Genomic DNA, 22,101 nt, shown 5'->3' with positions numbered 1-22,101 from the left:
GCACCTAAGCTTTATTCTCTCTCTTCAGGTCTTACTTTCAGAGCAGTCTTCTACAGCCAGCTCCTTTATTTCCTCTAAAATTCATTTCTCCCTCATCCTCTTTCAGTTCAGGTTTGCCCCAACATTTCTATTCTCTGACTTCCTTGACCGTCTACTAATGTTTCCCACTTGTGCAGAAAGTGATCTGCTGTTCCCACTTGTTTCCCCAAATACCATCTCTCCCCTTCCTTCCCATCACTTGCCCACTCTGCACATTGTCTTTAGCAACTTTAACAGGGCAAAGTCATTTGATATTTTCAGAGGCTGCATTTTCTCTTGGACTGAGYCTACATGCAAAATTCCTTTGACTTTAAATGCTCCAGGAGTTGATGAAAGTCCCTTYCTCAGACTGCTGGATCAGCACAGTCTGTTGCTTCAGCTCTTCTCTGCATTTTACTTGTACACACAGACATTGGGGGAGGCAGACAAACCRAGGTATTAGTGACCTGGTTTTGCAAGAGGCCTTTCTTCACTGATGCCCCATATATAAAATTGTATCGCTGCTTTGCAAACACTTATATCTGACAAGTGCTGATGGTTGCAATCAGCTCTCCTGCTCCTCTTCCTCCACACACTCCTCTACACGTGAGTATCATCCACACATCCCGCTGGATCCCACACATCCCCTGGACACCCAACCCTGCTCCCACCCTAATCAGGCAGCTCTCAGCTCCGTGGCCCCTCCCAATCCATCCTCCCTGATTCAGACACCAACACTTTGACAGCGGATAGACCCCCCTAAACATACTTGCAAATTTAGCTCTTACCTATTTATTCCYGTCTACTGACCTCCAAGACCCCATTTAGTCACTAAAGCAAATAACTGACCCTGCAGACATCATCTAGCCATACTTCTACCCACCCATCTGCCATGTCTCTAGAGCTATTGTTAAACCTAACAGACTACCTGTTTAACAGTGTAGAGGCCAGTCTCTGGTACTTGCTGAAGTTAGAAAGATGTAACTGGAGTTAGAAAAGCCCTTCATTGCCAAATTTACAATCGGAGGGCTGGCTTCTTAACTCTCTTACCCCCAGAGCTAAGCCTACGCAAGGCGGAGGTACTGCCCTGAGTGAGGCTAGAGGGTTGGTGGAGGTGTCTGTATCCCTGCAGGCGATAGTTTCTGGAGCTCCTGCTGTGGCTTGATGAATTGACAGAGTCCAAGGCAGAGTCCATGGGGTCCAGGCGAGGCTCCAGCACACCTGGGAGGCCATCTCCCAGGACAAAGGTTTCACCTGGAACGGCATCAAGCTGCAATTAGCACACAGGCTGACCATGGTTAGGATTCAAGAGCAGAAAGCAGGACAGAATTGCAGTGGAGTCCACTGCGGGTGCCTAGTGCTTGCATGCAGCAATGGTTACAGAGTTCAAACAACTGGACTTGAAGAGCAGATCTGTAGAGAGGGCCCTGAGCATCACGGTGGACAACAAGTTGACCATGAGGTAGCAGTGTGCCAGCAACGGGATCCTGGCGTGCATTAGGATGAGCGTCTCCAGCAGGTCAAGAGAGGTGATCATGCCCCTCTACTCAGCTCAGGTGAGGCCACATCTGGAGACTGTGTCCAGTTTTGGGCTCCCCAGTACAAGAGAGATGTAGAACTGCTGGAGAGAGTCCAGCGCAGGGCTACMAGGATSATCAGGGGCCTGGAACATCTGCCCTGTGAGCAAAGGCTGAGGGAGCCGGGCCTGTTCAGCCTGGAGAAGAGAAGGCTGAGGGGGGATCTGATCAGTGTGTACAAATACCTCAAGGGAGGCAGTGAGGAGGAGGGGGCTGGTCTTTTTTTCAGTGGTGGCCAGCGACAGGACTAGAGGAAATGGTCATAAACTGCAGAACCAAAAGTTCCACAGGAACTTAAGCAAAAATTTCTTACAAGTGAGGGTGACAGAGCCCTGGAACAGGCTGCCAAGAGAGGTTGTGGACTCTCCTTCTCTGGAGATCTTCAAAACCTGCTTGGACACAGCCCTGTGTAACATGCTCTAGGTGAGCCTGCATGTGCAGGGGGGTTGGATTAGATGATCTCTAGAGTGCCCTTCAAACCTTAAGGATTCTTTGATTCTATGATGATTGTATGATTCTATGACTCGTGGTCTTCTAACCACCAGGCTGCTGCAGTCTGGTGTTTGCCTGGCCACTTACARTCTAGCCAGTTAGCAGTGATCACATCTGATACCCAGATTTGAGGAACAGCTACTCTGTTAATGCCAACGCCAGTTTCTGCTTGCATTCCCTTGCATGTCCTTTTACTGATTTCACAAAACCTTCCTTCAACAGCACAGCAGGCCAGTGGTAGACAAGGTGGAGGGTTGTCTCTTCTAAGTAATGACAGCATTGCTTGATGCCAACAGACACAGAACTCATCAGCTCTCATCTGGGCAAGAAGGTACCCGAAGATCCAGGCAAACCCCATATATTTTATTTGCTCAYTACAAGCATTAGCATACAAGGAAATGGCCTGGGTGGTTGAGACTGTAGCAGATTTTTAGCAAGTACCCCATGCCTTAGACTGGATAAGAGCATACAGTCAGACTGAGCTTGAGAGCCTCCTCTGAGCCTCAGCCATACCATCACAACCAGCCAACATTCACACACAGGCCGATCTTCTGGCCCCAACAGCAAGGTCTTGGTTTTCAGATGCTGATCCCTTCTTGCTGGGCTCTTTTTAATTGCCTAACAAAACTGATGACCAACATCCTCTGCATCCCGGCTACTGTTCTTCCTTTGAACATGACATACATAGAGGTAAGGACAGTTAAGTCCTCAGCCCAGACACACCTGGTGCTGGTCCTCCCACAACTGCTTGGCCACTCACTCCTGGTGCACACAGTGGGGACAGAGCAGAGGGCTCTACCCACACAGGGGTCCCACTGTGAGAYTGTCTTCCTCACCTTCTCTTCCAGACATACAACTGATTTGCAGCTGTTAATAATAATGTAATAATGGATGGACAGACTGAGGAAACTATCCTGGATATATTCAAAAGAAGAGAGCAACAGAATTGAAAATAGAGGATGAAGAGGCTCATAGATGAAGGACAGAGGATGAAAAGGCAGCGTGTTTCCAAAGAAAACATCCCAAAAAGGGCTTAACTTCTCCAGTATATTACTTTGGATGCAGGCAAGCTGCCTCTTCCTTCCTGGAGCATGGCAGCATCAACTTACCAAGAAAATTTGGGAAAAACAGCTTTTGGGCCTCATGCTGCAATGCCAACTTGATGCCTTTGGTGCCTCATCTGCTCTCAGCACAAGAAGATGGCAAAAACCTCACAACTCAGCTGGAGCGCTCTGGCCCAGGCTCAGTGAGCACTTCCTTGCCTGAATCCAAACTGACTCAYAGAACGGATGCGATTTCCACCAGTGGCATTGGGAACTTCTGTGTAGGAGCTACCTTTGATTTCCCCTCCAACTGCAGCAAGGTTTTTGTTAAAACATGAATTACTTCCCATTAAATGTAAGCTTTTTGKAATATCCATGCAAAAGGGGTGATGTCTGACTCATAGGAGAGTGTGATGGGTCAGCAAGTCACAGCCCAGTGCACTGATCTGGACATACTTATAAAAAGAAAAGAAAACTATGGCTGGCGCAGCAGAGACACAGGCATGGAAACAGGTCTATCCAAAGGATGTAAGTACCCTCTGTGAGTATAATTGTCTCAATTCACCAAGAAGATCCCCCAGATTTGCCAGGTGAGGCAAACATGCATGCCCAACTCATACTGAAAATACAGCAATGCTTCTTAAGGGGGTGCACGTCAGCAAGAGGGATCATGGRCGCATGGTGGTGTAGCTCCTACAATTGCAGTAACGTGATGGTGGATACAGGCTTTTTAGGAAGTACAGGCAAAGAAGGAGAGTTGCCCTTTATGTCAGAAAGTAGTAAGAGCACAGAGCTCAGGTCAGGGACCAGCTGAGAGCTCAGGGGTCAGGATCAGCTGGGGGAGCAGCACGGGTGGCATTGTGGGGGTGTCTGCTGTAGATCAGGAGGGAGAAGTAGATGTCCTTGTCTTCAAACAGCTGGAAGAATTGCTCTGTTTATAGGCCCTGGTACCGGGAGGACTTCAAGCACACTGAAGTCATGAAGCGAGAGGCAGCCCCGGCGCCGACCTCCGCGGGGGCAGCGCCGAGCCGAGCCGAGCCCTGGCCTGGGGGCGGCTCAGGGAAGGCGGCTCAAGGGCCGCCTCCAGGGAGCTCGAGCCATCAGGATCACGGCAGCTCCCTTCACAGGCTCTTCCCTCAGTGAGAAACCAGGCGAAGCCATGATCTCTGCTCGGTGGAGAGCCAGCACCAGGAAGACTGTGGCGACACAGACTGAACTGCCACAGAAACATGCAGCAGTCCCGGCCTCTAGCTGTGGGGAGTGCTTGAGCCTCTCCATGTTACCAGGGAGCGGCCTTAGGTGTGAGCAGGTGAAGGACCTACYTAGCCTGGTGGTGGAGCTGAAGAAGGAGGTAGAAAGGTTGAGAAGCATCAGAGAATGCGAGAAAGAAATAAGACTGGTGGAGCCACGTTCTGCAGTTGTCCCAGGAAGKGCACCCAGGGGGCTRGAACATCGGCCCTATGAGGAAAGGCTGAGGGAKCTGGGCCTGTTCAGCCTGGAGAAGAGGAGGCTGAGGGGGGACCTGAGCAGTGTGTACAAATACCTCAAGGGAGGCAGTGGAGAGGATGGGGCCGGCCTCTTTTCAGTGGTGGCCACTGACAGAACCAGAGGAAACAGCCACAAACTGAAGCACCAAAAGTTCTGCAGGAATTTAAGGAAAATTTTCTTAACAGTGAGAGTGATAGAGCACTGGAACAGGCTGCCAAGAGARGTTGTGGAGTCTCCYTCTCTGGAGATCTTCAAAACCCGCTCGGATGCATTCCTGTGTAACATGCTCTARGTGACCTTGTGTATGCAGATGGGCTGGACTAGATGATCTCTAAARGTCCCTTCCAACCTTAAGAATTCTATGATTCTATGATATCTGCTAGAAGGACATCATGGCAGGGCACAAACAACTCGGCATATTTCTGGAGTGCCCTCGTGACAATTTCCTGGTGTGGATGATTGAGGAATTAGGGAGAAGAAGCGCTTGCTGGAGCTCATACTTTCAAACAAGGAAGAACTGGTGACATATGTGAATGTCAGGGCAACCTGAGCTGCAGCATCCATGAAATTATGGAATTCAGGATCCTGACAGGATGGAGCAGGGCTAAAATCAAGATCACAATCCTGAACTTCAAGAGAACAGACACTGACCTGTTCAGGTACCAGGCTGGAAGAATGCCATGGACTACGGCTCTGGAGGGCTGGTTGATATTCAAAAATCACTTCCTCCAAGCTCAAGAGTGGTCCATCCCAGCAAGGTGGAAATCAAACAAAGGTGGCAGGAGGTTCACATGGATGAACAAGGAGCTCCTAACTAACCTTGGACATAAAAAGGAAGTGTCCAAGAAGGGACAGCAGGGAGAAGTGACCCATGAGAAACACACAGCCTGAGCATTCGTGGATAGAAGAGCTAAAGCCCACTTAGAATTGAAACTAATAAGGGACTCGAGTGCAGTTTTATCACCAAAGCATGGAGTCCAGCCACAAGTATGTTTGCACAACTACTAAACACCTACTGTTTCCCAAAAAAGCAAGTCCCCACTGTGCTGGAAGTGCAGCTTTGCAGCACAAAGCTACAAAAGTGACAGCAGCTGTAAAAGAAAAGAACACACCAGAAGTGAAATCCCCTCCTCACCTTTCTGACTGCTTGCCAAGGGCACCTACTGCTACTCACAACCCCAACTATTCTGTGAATTTCTGAGCTGACCTAGTGGAGACTGCCACTGGGGAGGCTGGAGACCTCAGGGAAAGCAGTGCTTAGGTTCATGGCAACATAGCACTATGGATCCCRAAATAACCATGAGAACACATTTAGCTCATTTAACACATTGCCATCTTTCTGATTTGAATGCACTATAACAGATTCTCTAACAAACATGACTGTGTTCTTACATGTTCTTGTAACTGTACATGCAAAGTCCTGGATGCAGTACTTTGCATCCAGTACAAAGCAATGTACCTAGCGATCACCGCTCTTTTCTTTACTTAAGAGGCAGATTATATCTGAATGTTCAYCCTCAGGTTACCTGTCTCTGGACTGGTCAGTGCCCTTTCATGGTGAAAGAAGAAAAGGCTTTTAGCTTATGGCTTGTGGGATAAAAATTATTTTAGAAGCTCTTTGGAATTGCTCCTCATTTCTCACCTCCTGCCAGCTCCAAGAACAGACCAAGACCAGGGTGATGTAGGAAGTCCAGAACGTAACAGGATCATCATCCTCACATGAAGGCTTACCTTCTGCCCACTTGTCTCTACTTCCATGCAAGAGGCTAAGTAATCTGGGCATCTGGATGGCATGTAGCATTCAAAGGATAGAGGATGAAGGAACAGACTTTAAAACAGATRCAGAATCAATCTTACAGGCAAGCTAATAGAGATTCATACTCAGAATTACCAATTATAGGAGCCTTTCTGTCTTTGTTGACAATACAATGAGGTCAACACATGCCGCAGCTAACCCACGCACCTTAATCCTCAGATCATACCAGCAAACTTCAAGAACAAGCAAAATACTGCAGATCTACCTGCTCATGGAGAGCAGACGTGTTTTCCCAGTTTACTTAAGTACACTGGTTGATCTATTAGATAAGAATGCCAAGGAGATCAGAAAGGAAGTGTATGCAGAGGTTAGAAATGGAGTGGGCATTAGGGAACAACACTCGACTTGTAAATACACTGCAACAGGTGAGACTGAGTTTGCCAGTTGTGTCCCCAATTTACAACTTTAATCAGTTCATAYACTAAGCCAAACAGTTCTGTCCATCTCAGGGTGGCCAGGCAACAGTAATGGAGAGTAAAATGACATCTCAGCACAGAGAAGCTATCTATCTCATCTCAAATTTCGGGTGACAAAGCACTGGAACAGGCTGCCCAGGGAGGCTGTGGAGTCCCCTTCCCTAGAGAGCTTTAAAACTCACTTGGATGCAGCCCTGTGCCACATGCTCTARGTAACCCTGCGTGTGCRGGGGGGCTGGACTAGATGACCTCTGGAGGTCCCTTCCAACCTYAAGCATTCTATGATTCGGAACAACAAACCAAATCCAGCAAACTCAGTAAGAAACAGCGAACAAGTGGATCTAGGAAGATACTAACAGATCACAAAGCCACTTAGCACCCATCAGTCAACAGTCTCCAGCAACCTTTTTGTAAGCAACATACTACAAAGACTAACAGCTTGGCAGTTTTCACAATCCATGCAAAGGGTTTTAGTAAGGTTGAAACGCCAGTCCTAAAAGGACTAAAAGGTTTAAAAACTTTTTTGTTTAAAACAAAAGTGAAGGTGGAAGAGTATTGAAGGTTCCTCTTCAGACTCAAAAAGTCCTATAACTACTTGGACTCCCTGGAAATCTCCCACTTGCTTATATTTATATATATATTATGTGCATGTGAAACCTATGGACCACCAAATGTGCATACCAAAGCCCATTTCTGCAATTACTGTTTGCAGAAATGACTGCACATCCGTGCTAGAGTTACTTGCCTGGCACTGCTGAAAGCTGCAGTGCTCTAGCAGCCAAGATGCACTTTGCTTTAGCTAGTAATACCAGCAAAATGCTGACCTATTCAGCAATGATTTCAAGAAACAAGATGGGATCTTGGAAAAAGGCAGCAGGTTCCCTGCAGAGCAGAATACACTGCAGCAAATGAGCACAGGAAAATTCAAGGGGAGACTGCTGAAGCAACTGGATACTTTTATGACCATTAATACCATCTAGACTAATGAAAACTAGAACAGAGATTTATGTATTATGTTTCATGGTATTAAGATGATCACTGTCGGGATTAGAAAGAATTTTCCCTGCATTCCACGTGTCTTACACAACCATTTTGTCTACCTGCCCTGGTGTACAATATTTCCTTCAATTCCTCCTGAAACATCAAGCACTGACCCATGCCAGAGACAAAGACAAGCAGACTGCCTAAACCCATGGCTTATCTTGGCATGGCAAATCTAGTTCTGCTACATCCATTACAAGTCACTCTCAACAGCCAGCTTTGGGAAGAGATGCTGTGCTCACCTTCCAAAGGGTGACGGTCATTCTTTGGTAACTTGGGGGAGAGAGGAGCACTGTATGGAGGGGAATCTTGGGAATAGCGCTTTGTACCCCGGCCTGGTCCCTGCAGAGTGCCGTCTAACGAACTGCTTCTGTCTAGGAAAAGAGAACAAGCCCTATTTAGGAGTGGAGACTTTCTGGGAAATTCAGTCCTGCCAGGGTCATTTCAGACTCGCATCCATCCCCAACCTCTTAATAACCTGTTAAAACTGAAGTCCAAATGTATCTGTCAGAGCTTAACATTTTATATTTTGCTGTGCAGTTTTTATTAGGTGTAAGAGTGGGAACAGGCCTAACATCGAACCTTAGCCACTGCTTGCCATACTTCACCCCAAGCACCTCACTTGATTAACTTAATCCCATTTCTCCTAATTCTACTCTAGGCTCATCCCACACAATTCCAGCTTCTCCCCACTCTCTTCCCCTTTCAAATACTCATAATCTTTAGTCCCTTTGAAAATACTCTATGACACACACAGTGCTTGGTTAAATGGTACTTGAATTTTTCATCCTCCCCTAAGAAGGGGAATGGGTCCCACAAGCTTCCCAGTTGTCCCTGCTGCTCTTTTCCAAATGCTTTCCAAGGAGRAGGTTCTGCGTGTTGCACACAACAGTTGAGGCTGTTATTCCAGCACTGTCCACATCAGGCAGGGCTCTGCTATGTCTCCTTATGGACCGATAGGCGCTGAACACAAAATATCAGTGAATGGATGAACACAGAGAATGAAAGTGCTAACACAGACRGGAACAGAAGCCAGCAAAGCAATACACTTGGCAGAAGGACCACGTCCTATCTGGATGTAGTATAAGGCATGGTCAACAAGAAGCAATGAAGAGGTTATCTATCAGCAACCAGTGTTTCCTGARCCCTGCAGCCCATCCCAGAAAGAACTGAAATGCTCACAGACAGATGCCAGGAGCCTGACAGCAGCATGGAGAAAGCTGAAGTACTGGTGCAGGGCAGGAGCGGGCACTGGGGGGATAACAGAAATATGGTGAAGAGAAACTGCGACCGGACACCAAAGGAGACATGTTACGGTGAACAAAGAAACAGAGGTAAAGATGGTTGGGAAGCATCAGTCAGCCACATGTTAGTTGTCTAAAGAAAAAGAGAAATGTAGAAAGCAGTATCCATATTGATCACAGTTGATTTTGGGAAAGGAAATAGCTGCTTTTACTGAGAGAAAGCTGGGACTTGTCTACAGGCCTCATGACTCCATACAGGTATGAAAAGAAATCACAGTAATATCCTTAGAAAGGTAAATATCGTCCTCAGAACAACTCACTGAAACAAATGTTTATTGCCAAGATAAAGATTAGAAACAAATGCTGTTAGAAATGTCCCTGAATATCTCTTCATGTAAAAGAGAATGAATTCTTTCACCAAGGTGAAGACAACAAAWAGCGATGCTTTTTAAAGGTTCTTTGTGGTTTTGTTCTGAGTTGTTTTTCTACCRTATTTTCTTTAGTAAGTAATGCAAACACTGTAAGTTAAGTCATAGCCAATTAATGAAAGATTAAACCAAAAGTGGGTTTGTAATGAAGGCTTTTGTTTTTTAAAGGGCAGCTTTAAGAAAGTAAGGAAATGGATGAGTAGCCAGAGCTGAACTCAGTGGTCAGAACGTCAAATGTCAAAAAACGAGAGTATCTTCAGTTCAAAAGATACCATAAAACTCATGAACTTGTATCCCCRTGAGGGGAAAATTGAGGAGGAAAGGACCCCAAATCCAACTGCATGAATACTCACTTCAAGAAGAATATGAAGAACAAATGTAAATGCAAAGTATTACAGAGCAAGGAGACATATTTCAGAGCAGAAATAGGGACTTGTAGAGTGAACTTTTAATGCAGTTTATCATTTGACAGTGCAAAGGAAGACAGGACTGTGTCCTCAGCTATAGAAGTGACAAGTGAATGAGAAAAGATGCTGAGGACACTGTGCAAGAAGGACAGGGCAAAAAGAATAAATAATAATAGTAAAATAACAAAATTGAAAAAAAGTTTGTCTGAAAATTATGGAACAGTTTTGGGGCATATTTTACCTCACCTTACTCGGGAGGTTGGCAGGGAGCACGAGGGCTCCCTCTGCCCCTGTCTGGGTCTAAGGCAGTTTGCTCATCTATCAAACACAGGCATCTACTCCAGGATGTTCTAACCTGCACTAACCACATGGCACCATCTCCTCCACTGCAGAGGCAGGTTAGGGTGACTAGCTCAGATGTCGATGATATTCAGGCAATATCCACTCCACGTTCAGGCAAATCCCTGCCTTTGCTTTGCTTTCAGTTGCAGTGATGCTGAACACAGTCACAAAGCCCAAAGGATAATGGGAACAGAAGAAAAGGAACAAAACCAGACACCTTTGAATAAGGACTAAAAATCAAATAATTGAACGTATTCATACTTAGAAACTAAGGGCACAGAAGGAAAAAGATAGAAGACCTAGGCCACATAAAATTATATTCTCACAAATCTAAAGGGAAACACAGGAAATATGGTTGGAAACATAGTGCCTAAAAAAGAAATGGGAAAAAAGTGATCTAGGCAACTAAACACCCAAGTCTGACCTCAGCAGGAAGGTTTAGAAGAGATTATGAATGAAAAGATAATATAAAATATAGCAGTTAAGAGCACATGGCTTATACTGTGGTATGTGTTCAAAGGTGACTAATCCAATAACTTCCTTATCAAGGAAAAATAACTGAATTACCAGACAAAGGAAGTGTGGTGATCTCATTCACCTGGAATTCAGCAAGGCATTTGACCTGGAAAACCACCAGCTGAGATAGAGAGCACAAGGACTAGCAGAACTGTAATGTGAACAGACATCTGGCTTGAGAAGAAAGGCMATGGACAGAGCATTGAGGAAGAATATGAGGCTGGAGACCGATCAGCAACACTTTTTCTTAATGATCACTATGGGGCCCAACATCACTGAATATTTTTATTAATGACTTGGGCATCAGTTTTAGAGATTCACTGATGAAGTCTGTGGATGCCTTCCAAAGTTTGGCTAGATACTGTAGAATACAATAAACAGAGAAAGATCATCAAGAATGGAATACTAGAAAGGAGATGGAATCAGCTGTGCAAAACGGAGATTTGCACTTGAAATTAATTGTAGCACAGTCCTGTGAGCTGGGACCTTGCAGCTGAAAATAACAGACGAGAGGAGAAGTTACACTAGCAAGACAGGATGATGATCAGCTGCTACTGTGGTACAGCTGTAAAAAAGGTCTTCCATGGAGATTCAATAAGGGGACAGAGATGCTAGTGCTGCTCATGAGCTCCTGCCCAAGGTGCTGTGCAGCCCTCTGCTTACTTCATCAAAGTTTAATTCAAAATCGCGTGTTGCAGGAAGGACAACTGAGATGATCAGGAGAGAAGAGAGCTTTTCTTAACAGAAAAGGTTAAAAGGCAGCTCCTAAGAAGCATATGTAACTACTTCTGGGAAGGAAGAGGATTAAATAAAGCTAAAAGACAATATGTTATGATAGGAAGAACTGGATATCAGGAACCAGAAACCTGGGACAGAAATTGCAAAATAGCTTCTGTGATTAGTAAAAAAAATAGTAAAATAATAATAATAATAACAATAATAATAAGGAACAGCTTCTAGTAGAAGAGCAAAGAATGCAACTGCTTTGACACAGGACTTGGAGTTTATTGAAGTAATATTGTATGCTGTGGTGCCTGTAATAACAGGATGCTGGACTCAGTTACTCAGAAATTCTTTCCATTCCTATGTTCTCAGATGGCTCTAGATTGCATCTACCCTTTCAAAACATTTCGTAGCCCAGCTCCTTTCCTATTCATAGCAACTACCTCTCATTTTCTTGCAAATCTACTCTTTCCTGATGCAGAATTTGGTTTATATCCCTTTATTTGCATGAACATGCTTTATCAAGATGGAACATCAGGATGTACTTCTAAGGCAACATTACCTGGTGTAAGAGCTGCAGCAGACCTACCTTGTCCTCCCTCAAACATATCCATGACATCTCCACTGCAGCTACAGTGACGTTTCTGTAATAATTAAGTGAGCTCATTCTGGGAAATGATACCCAATTCTAACCAATAAATGACTACTTTCTGGAAGAATCAACTCTACTAAAGCACATAAGCATCTGTGTCCTACAGGTGATAAAGCAGGAAACACAATGTTGAAGGTGAAACTATTCCAGGCCTGACAAGGTTTGATTTAAGATGAGGTAAAATAGCAGCCTCATTATTCCATGCCTAAATTTAAGCTCTRAATCTTAAATTTACTSGTACTCTTTCTTTGCCCTCATCAGMTGTGATGAGGATGCACTGCAGCGTGTGGATAAAAATATTTAGAATAATATGTTAGAGTGACTGGAACCCCTATAATCTCTGAGGCATCCCTGTGAGCTACAGGACTCGGTGTTACCACTTCTCTGGACTGTGTTAATGTGGGTTTAACTCCTGTAAACACTCATACAGGGAGTTCAGATCTTGGCATCATGTCTTMTTTAGTGCCCTGCAAAAGTCTCCCTGTAACTCCAGCCTTGGTTTTTCTGGTCCTCCACACAGCTATGGAGTCCAGCCCTTGGGGTAGACAGAGATCCCTAGGTAGTTAGTGACCCAGTGTGTGTGGGCTACAGGTCCCTTCTCCATACAAGACTGCTACCATGCCCAAACCTCAGGTCCTCTTCTGCACATTCCAGTTCTGCTCCTTCTCACTGTAACTGTTCATGTTCTAGTTGGAGATGACCTGGAGAGGTAATTTCTAATGTCAATATTTTCTAGCTGTGCCACTCTTGTACTTGCCACAGCAACCAAACTGCATCCTCAGCCCCTCTTCTCAGCCCAAAGGAAGGTTTTGCTGCTGGCACTGCTGACTCCCAGCTGAGTCACATTCTGGTTCTAGCGTGACTCTGCTTAGCCTCATCTTGCAGGCAGTCGGTCAGCTAGAGGAAGCACAAGGCAGTCAGAGATTCACATGCTCTCTAAATCGCTGCKAAACTCTTCCTCTTTGAACTCCAGCCTAGCCCTGACGTTGCTGGCCTCGACATCCTTCCTGATGGTTCCTGAGAAGCATGGGGATGAATGGGTGGCAAAGGAGAGCAGAGAAGCTGAGAAGTAGAGCACAGCAAGATGCCAGTGAGGCAAAGCAGCCCTCGACTGTTGCCTCAAGCCTCACACATAGCAACTTTTCCTTAAATRGTTCTTTATAAGGGTTTATTCTTTAACACTAGAAATTCTTGCTTTGCAGGTCAGAGCCACAATCAGCTCGAGGATTAACTTTGGAAAGACCTCAAACAGCACAATGGAGCTATTTTCTGACTCTGCGGGCAGAAAGGTAGTGGAAGAAGTAAGGCAGGATAGAAAGTCAACTACGTAAAGAGGGTGCAGATATTTGTCCCCTCCATGACTGGAATTCCTACAGGAGCAACATCCACAAAACCAGCTCCAGGTAGACAGGTACTGCCCCAGGGTTTGCTGCCAATAGCTGGTTCTGAGAAGAAACCATTTGTTTTCTTAGTTTCCAGTGCCTTTGATTACCAGAGATTTTGCATTCTGATGAAATGTTTGCACTTGTGGCATGAGCTATCTTGCTGGAGGCGTGTTGCCTCAACACTGCGGAGCACCAGCCATGCCAAGGAAAACAAAGCCACCTCTGCCTTAGATACCTGCAGTGTGCTTCCATCCCTAAAAAGGCTGAGCTTCCTTGCTTTCAATGAGGGCTAGGATTCTCTCTGCTGGCATCGGATTCACAGCCATGATGGAAATTGCTCTGCCAGGCGTTAATTGAATTTCTAATTCCCTGCTGCAAGCTATCATACTTCTGTTTCTTATGCAGAGATTTCCACCTCCATTCCTACCTGGATGAAGTCAATCTAATCAGATTATAGGAAGTAGGAAGGACTGGGGGACATGGAGAGATGGGAAGACAGTGAGACAGCATGGATGAGCGGAAACCTAGAGGCACAGATGGAAATCAGACTGACAGGCAAAAAAATAGAGCAACTTGAATTCTGAGCACAAATGTCCCTGCGGGCACATGCATGATGCGAGGTGTTGTGCAATGAACTTCGCAGAGAGGGCTCCGAAAAAATACACTCCTATGCTCTGAGATAAAGGATAAAATCTGCGTTAAGACATGGGAACGTCTGTGGTCCCTACAATGCCACTCCCGCCCCAGCTCCTACCTGGTAGATACCTGTCGTGGTCGTACTCGTGTGAGCGCTGCATGTGGCTGTTCTGAGTGAAAGGTTGGTTCCCAAAGAGGTTGTCACTGCGGAGGTTGTGGCAGAGTTTCTCCAGGAAGCGGAGGACGTAGGTGATACTGTTTACTGCTGGCAGGTTCAGAGTGTGCTGTTCCCGATCAAACACAGCTGGAGACAGAAACAAACAGAGCCCGACACGTAAACCCCCAGCAAGGGCAGGAGACTACGCCCAGGGCTGCACRGCCAGCTTCTGTATCTCAGCATCGCTGCTATAGACTAGAGCAAAAAACAGCCACTGCCTTCCACTGGCTGCTCACTGGCGAGCTCACTTCCCCAGGACAGGCTAAAACCAGTCTGCTGCACGCAGCGCTAGGTAGGAGTTTGCAGTGCCTGGGAAGCCGTGTTAAAGACAATGGCGAGGCAATCGAGGAGGGGCCTGCAGTTGCAACATCTGGGTAAACACGGGCTTAAGAACTCCAATTAAAACTCAAGGAAAGGGGAGGAGAAGCTTTAGGGCATTTCTTTGCTTTAGAACCCTTTCCGGTTCCTCCTGGGGCTTCAGATAATCCTGAGGCAATGCCAGCGGAAGGAAAATGCTCCCCCAGGCTAACACAACAGTTGCCTGTTGCCTTCTCTGGCAGCTGTGCCTGGAGGACACACTACCAGCAACACTTTGCTCTGACTCACCCACTAGTTGTTGCTTCACCGATACAAACGCTTGGCAAGAGAGAGAAGACAGAACTCTTGTATCTGCCCGTGGCCCATGACTACATGAAGCTTCAGAAGACACAGTTTGCAGTGAGAAATGTCTTGCTATGATGCTTCTAGAGACACCAGTTCTCACCTGAGATGACCTCTCCCCCGTGGCCTTGTTTTAAGAAGGAGAAGACGGTTTTCTGATGATAAGCGCAATCAATGCAGGCCTGCACTGCCTGCTGCAGGACAACAGAAGCCCGAGCTGGTCCAAAATGGTCAGGCAGCTGCTGAACTTTCTTCTTGTCTAGATGGGGCCCCGTGCTGCCGTTCTTGTTCAAGTAAATGCAAACTGCCAAGATGAGAGATATGTTTGCCATTAACCCACTCAAGAAAGCAAGAAATGGATGCCTAAAAGCCAACCTGAGAGATGCCCAGGTTTTAAGATTGTCAAAACAATCACACAGGGGATTCACCAGCACTGCCTGTCTGCAACCTAACAGCAGAGTCCCTTTTAGAAGGGCATTATCTCCCCAAACCATGTGGCTCACCCTTACCTCCAAGCTGCTACTAATTTTCCTGTTCCCTTCCCAGTGCTCAAGCTCCCAAAGGCGGGTTGCAAGGGGGCTCCCCTGCCAGCCAGAAGGCACAACTGAGATGTTCAAAGAGGCTGAAGGAGCYCCTACTTTTCACTGTTTCTCCTAGAGCTTGGAGGAACTGGGTTCTTTAGGTTCCTCTGGAAATGGGTCAACTATGTTCAGGGGAAGCAGAGAGCTTGATCCATACTCACTGCTTGCCAAAACATACAAAATGCATATTTACATTAGACTTTCCTTCCTGGATTCATTTTCAGCTGTATCTCAAAGTTGTAGCAGAGCCTATACTCTGCACTGGCTGCTCCTACATCTTTCCTCTTCCCCCTTGCCCAGTTTTTCTGGTTGCCTTGATATCCTCACTGAAGTTGAGCAGACCATTTGCCATCGTCTTTCAGTGGGARTTATTCTGAATCTTTCTGTAGCTTCAGCAACTGTTTCTGGAATGATCTGAGAGATCTCTGATCTCACAAGAGAGGTGCTGCACACAGCACTGCCTCTAGATGGGATAGGTCACGAGCCCTTCCAGAGCTTTTGAGTCACTAACATGTAGGTGATAACTCGGGAAAAGGGCTTTTTGTACTGACCAAATGGATGTGCTGCCTTCCCATGACTCTGTATTGCTGATATAGAAAAAGAGATAAAATAACAGGAGATGTTTGTCTTTTTTCCTCTTGCCACACTCTGTATTATCTCACACTCTTTGTTTCTGGAATGGTACCGCTCGCTGGCTAAGAAAAGGAAGTATCTTGATGTGTCATTTTGAATGACATTGCTTCTAACTATCATCTTTTCCAGAATGTGATTCAAGATTCCCTTACCTGTGGGAGCCTGCATGGCAGAGCTGGGGATGGTAGCAGCGTCTTGTGGCACAGTGCTTGTGTCTGGTTCTGGGGTACTGGTTGTTGGAGATGTGGGTGCTGGATTCAGCAATGTCCTAGGTTTCCTCTGCAGAAAAAGATGAGGAAATTTCTCCTTTTACCCCTGTTCTCTTTTACCATCCACAATCACTACACTCTCTCTGCATCCAACAAACAAAGCACTGTGAAACATGACACATTTCTGACGGTGATGATGGGGAGTCTTGGGAACCTACATAATCAGTATGTGTATATTCTGTAAACCAGGATCCTGAAGAAAAACCCAAGGCTGAGAGCTGTATCTCTGCCTGACTTAGATTAGGTACATATGATGGACGCAGAAGGTTATTCCACTGTTTGGCCATCCTGTCATGACCACAGCATCTACCATGCTACTCCACAGCTAACGCAGCTCCAAAGACAAACTTCTTGATGGAAATGATGTTTTAGACACAGACTTTCTCTAAGGCTCTAGGGGTGGAGTCTATGCAATATTCCCAGTCCTGTATACCCCTTTGKGCTTCTAGGTGCTGCAGTTAGATAGCCAAAGGCTGAGACAAACGTGCACAAACACACGCATGCACCATCCCATGGCAGAATCTGCAGCATTTGCTTTTCACCCGCCTGTATCAGCATCAGCTTTTACCTTACTGCCAGGCTTTGGGCCTCTCTTTCTGGGGAATTTCAAAGGCTCCACTGACTTGGAGGGTGTAGGCATGGGGTGATGGATTAGTGCTTTGGTGGTTCGACCACGCTTCTTCCCTGTTTTGCGACGCCTTTGCCCTTGTTGATGCCCCAAAACAGTCTTTGTGCTACTGTGCATGCTAGGTTTCTCCGAGTTTACTTCGGAGGCAGGTAAAGGGCTCTTTGGAATCACAACTGAAATAAAAAGAGAAAAAGCAAATATAATTAAATCAGGTGAGAATCAAAACAAGAGCAGCCTCCATCTTTAAACAGTGTAATGGAAAATCCTGCAGTATTCACAGCCCCCTTAATGCACAGGCTGTTGCTCTCCATGCCAGAAAAAGAAACTGATTSCTGGTGCAGCCCTTGAACCACAGGATCCTGTGGCTGGCCCTGGATGGACTGAGCTCCAGAAGAATCATGCTTCCAGCCATATCCTCTTCCTAATAACAACTGGCACCTACATCTTTTACTTATGCGAGTGGTGACCTGTTGGAGATCATGTGAAACACACAGAAAGCATTCCTAGGAGAAGGATCAGTCAAGACCTGCCCGACAGTCACAGAGTCTACGGTGTGTTGGAAATCCCCTCTCCCAAGGCAGAGGCCTAATTGTCTTTGTCCCTAATTTACCAGCAAACCGCAAAGGAAGACACTGGCTCCATCCCCGATGTCTGCAAAGGCCACTGCTCATGGCGCAAAGTACCAGCTCATCTTAGTTACAGATGTTGCCCTGCTCCTCTCAGGTGCTGCCAGAGGTAAGTGAAGTGACAACATCTGCCAGCAGATGGGACCTGGTTGATTCTTCTTATCTTCTCAGGCCTTCCATGACAAACCCAGTCCTCTGGTGTATTTACTCCAAATCCCACTAAATCTGATAATTTGCCTTTTGCCAGGTTCTGCCTCAGGCTGGAGAGCTGGGCCCACTCACCAGATAAATGTTTCCTTCAGGTTTAAATTGTTGTTAAAATGAAAAATCAAACCAAATCAAAAGCAAAAACAAACTCTCCTAGATTCTGAAAAACACATAGTGACCTTTAGGATGTCTTGTGTACCACGTCTTTGGATCTCACTGTGTATCTGAAAATGGGGTTCTGAATTGAAAAAACGGGGTCTTTGAAGTGAAGCATACTATAGTTAAGAAGAATATCTTGGCAAAGGAAACAGAATGAAATGAAAAAATGATACTGGGATATGATGTCACACACTGATGGTGGCACCGCTGTGGATAAATAAGCAATGTTTTAAAGTTTTTCTAGAGAGAATATTATGAACAGTTATTCTGAGCAAGGACTAATTCCCTTGGCAGACAAGGTGTTTCTTGCTCATAGCTCAGAAGCAGCAAGCCAAGCTGAATCCAGCTTTTTGGAGGTCTGGAGATCAGTGGGCTGTGAGGGGACAGCAGCAAGACACAAGCCCAGAGGTATTCCAGAGAGACAGCAGTTAGTTGACTGGCACTGTTAAATCCTTCACTGTTGGCTGAAGCACAGACTAAGTGAATGGCACGGTTATCATGTGAAAATCTGTTTAAATGTTAATTGAATCAGCAGCATCTTAATTTGGTCTTATACGAGCAAGCCACTAGAAGGGGTGGGACCCCACTTTGCTCTTCTGATGTGACTGTTTCATTCACCAGCCTTGACTGGTCTCTCTCCCCTGGGACTAGATAGGACCCTGCCTTTCAGGTCCAAGAAAGCCAATAGGACAACTTTGTATATTGCAATGCAGGACTAAAGCACTTGCAAATTATGAAGCCAAGGACAGCTCCGCTGCTGGAGGGGATGTTCAGAGAGGCCCATGAGCCCAGCAGAGCAAAGGGAGTTTTAACCCCCAGCCTTTGAACTAAGGTCTTCTAACAGAAGTAGCTTTAGGAAAGGCAGGTCAAGGGCTATAGCAGAAAAGGTCCAGGCTCCAGTCCCCCCTCTGCCAAAATGCAGGGCTATTTTTACTAAGTCTTATGTACTATTTAGTTCACTGCTATGGAACAATGGAAGTTGCTGTCACAACCCTATCCACGGTGAGCACTTGGGTACTAAATAACTTCCACAAAATCCATAGTGCAAAATGTTCCCTGGTTCTTTTGCAGGCGGCTTATACCCACTCTGCACTCACCTTGCAGTGATGTGCCCCACATATGCACAGTGCATCCATGCACTAGCTCCACCCTATAGGTTATATTGGCAAGGTTAAGACTTACGTACTCGTAACTTCCATTTTCTTGTTTTTGTGCAACTAGGGCTAGATAAAGGATGCAAGAGATAAGCACATGGGCATTCACTAATGTTACCCAATTTGTAAAATAAAGTCTTTTTATGTCACAGAATGACTACGGAAGTAGAGTCATAAGATTATATTAGCATATGTTTGAGTATATATTATTATAAGAATATTAACTTTTCCTGCACGGAAAAAAAATAAAAGCATCAATGTGATTTAGTGCTTCTTACAACTGAATATTTTCCAGGACATGGYGTTATCTGCTACAGGGGACAACTGTAACACAAGATCTGTGACACAGAGCTGTGCTSGTAGAGGGGAATAACAGGGATGGGACAGTCACTGTGCCCTGCAACTGTTGTATGTGCATGGGCGATCTCAGTAGTGAAATATTTGTAAGAGAGGATTTGCAAAAATTCCAGGAGTTGACAGAACAGGGATAAACACAAGGAGAAGAGTTAGCACTTCAAAGGAACTTTTAAACATCAAAAGGTTGCATAAAACGAAGTTGGTGGCACTGCATCTGCAATTCTTACAAACATTGAGAGTGTCAAGCAAGGTGCAGGACAACAAAGCTTCTCTAACTCTGAAGAGAAATGTAGGAGTCTGTAGACAAGCTGTGAAGCACCCAGAAAATCTCACRGTGTTACTGTCCAAAAATAAAGAAACGGCCGCGTTGGGAAGCAGTGGGCAGAGAGGTGGCAGCCCACACCCCTGGCTGTCAGCCTTACAACATGTGTCAGGGAAAGCCAAGTGTCAGTGAAGACACAAGCCACGTCAAGGTGAACGCAAAATTTTCAAGCCTTCACTCTTTTTTGTAATAAGATTTCTTCTTTAGCAAGAAAAAATGCTAGAAAAAGCTATTTCCCAGTTCAACAGTAAAAATGTTGGGGATATATTTGCCAAGCTCCAGGAACCGCTGTTTTACCTGTAAAAAATGGAAGTGTCCCAAAATAAAAATGATGGCTCCTGAGAAGACTGAAAACTCCACTCACCTCTGTTCTAAAACAACTTGGAAGAACTGGCTGTAGGCAACCTCACCAGTAGCTCTTTTGTGCTCCAATTGTTCCTCCTGTTGTGAGCACATGTCAGCATGGTCAGGAATGTGACCCAGAAGAGATGGGTTAGAGAGGCACATTCATTTAAGATAAGTAAATTTGCCAGAGAACAGAAAATTCAGTTCAGAACTGGCTGAACCCTTGCCTGGATGCTGTAGGTCTAACCTAGACCTCCTAAACACTGGGACAGCACAAGGAATTAGTGCTCGGTTCCTGTTTGAGAAAGATGTGAAAGCTTCAAAGCTTTGAGAGTCTTCATAAAGCATAGGAGACCGTTATTGCCAAGCACAAGCACCGGTGAGAGCTAAATATGGGGCCTAGTAGGACTTGAGAAGAGACAGCTTTAGTAAGTCACAGGATCTAAGCAAGAAAGCACTGGTTCTAAGCACTGAGCAGGAAAGCACTGCTTAAAAGGCTAGAGTGTGGTTAGGAAAAACAAGTTCTCTGCAAGGAATCCTCCAAATTCTGGAATTTATAAGTAGATTTAGTAATCCATGATATTCTGTTGGGATTCCTATTCTCCATCTTAAAACTCSTCTGCAAGCAAAAACTGAAAGAACAGACGATCTATCTAAAACAAGAGGGCAGAGGACTCGAGCCCTGAATGACTGATTCATCATGTTTTATATGTCCCATTATGAGCAATTACCTTAATTCCCACAGAGGGACATTCTTTTTAYTAAACTTTGCCTAATTTCAGCTACTTGCTGTTGCCTTTCCTGGAAGTCATGAGATGCTTCGTTGAATGTTGCCCTCTCAGATCTCACTGGCCTGGGATTTGCACAGCAGCCTTCACAAAAACACAAAAGCCGAGTCTTTAAAGGTGCCTCCATCCTACTCACCAGCTCCTGCCCTGAAGATCATGATTGCATTTTGACACCCATTTTTGGACAAAACACCCATATACTATATGTATTGATACAGTACAGATTTATATAAAAACTTGTATAGTAAATAGTTACTGAGAACTAAAGCAAGRACTTATGTATTGGTTCAATGTGAGAAGGGCCATGAATATTCATCAAGAGAGTGTATTCATCATTTCTTAAAGGTTTATAATATTGCAAGGTCTACTAGAATAGCTGGCTTCTTATTTTAACTCTTTGCATGTGGCTGAATGAGCTCTGTGAATGGCAGATGCCACCGCCCAACACTCTGGTGCAAGTTGTGGCTTTTTTTATGATTGTTTTATTTACAAAAATAAAACAGCTAAAAAAGAAAAGCCTCAAGAGCCCCGGTCTTGCCAGCAACTGGTATTTGCTTTTCATATAAGCCTTCCATTCACAKCTCTCAGGGCAGCATTCCTGTGTGCCTTAAACCATATCAGTAATCACACYCAGCACTTTTGGCAGACTCTTCAGCCCGGGATCTTAAGTGTCCTCCGAGGTATTCATTACACCTTGCAATACATCTCTGACAGATGCTGGGCAACACTCTGAAAGCTAAAGGTTTAGTGACCTGCCTGACGTGCCAGAGCAGTAATTGTGCTGCAAAACGTCCCCAGTGTCCTACCTCTAATTACAACCACTGGACAGCATACACTGTAATATATGGACAGGAATACCTGACAACAGCTAGAGCTCTGCTGGAGTTAAACACSAGGAAAAGATTCAGGAACTGCAAGATCTGCTTACAAA

At 45.4% G+C, this 22,101-nt stretch overlaps 1 protein-coding gene across 3 annotated transcripts in view; it reads right to left on the bottom strand.

Moving 5' to 3' along the window:
* Positions 1-22,101, bottom strand: part of SCMH1 (Scm polycomb group protein homolog 1) — a 52,130-nt gene that overhangs the window by 3,993 nt on the left and 26,036 nt on the right. For 2 of the 3 annotated variants that reach the window (XM_026043443.1, XM_026043445.1), the window contains 6 exons: positions 17,153-17,385; positions 16,468-16,594; positions 15,205-15,405; positions 14,343-14,528; positions 8,134-8,265; positions 1,069-1,272 (listed from right to left, as the gene is read on the bottom strand). In XM_026043443.1, coding sequence (XP_025899228.1) covers positions 1,069-1,272; positions 8,134-8,265; positions 14,343-14,528; positions 15,205-15,405; positions 16,468-16,594; positions 17,153-17,385 — 1,083 coding nt within the window. The remainder of the gene's footprint in view (positions 1-1,068; positions 1,273-8,133; positions 8,266-14,342; positions 14,529-15,204; positions 15,406-16,467; positions 16,595-17,152; positions 17,386-22,101) is intronic. The other variant, XM_026043444.1, reaches the window with a different exon arrangement.

The sequence above is a fragment of the Nothoprocta perdicaria genome, unplaced genomic scaffold (assembly GCF_003342845.1).
Source record: "Nothoprocta perdicaria isolate Ctin4 unplaced genomic scaffold, notPer1 scaffold_33, whole genome shotgun sequence".
Taxonomy (NCBI): Eukaryota; Metazoa; Chordata; class Aves; order Tinamiformes; family Tinamidae; genus Nothoprocta; species Nothoprocta perdicaria.
This window is presented reverse-complemented; position numbering and strand designations above follow the sequence as displayed.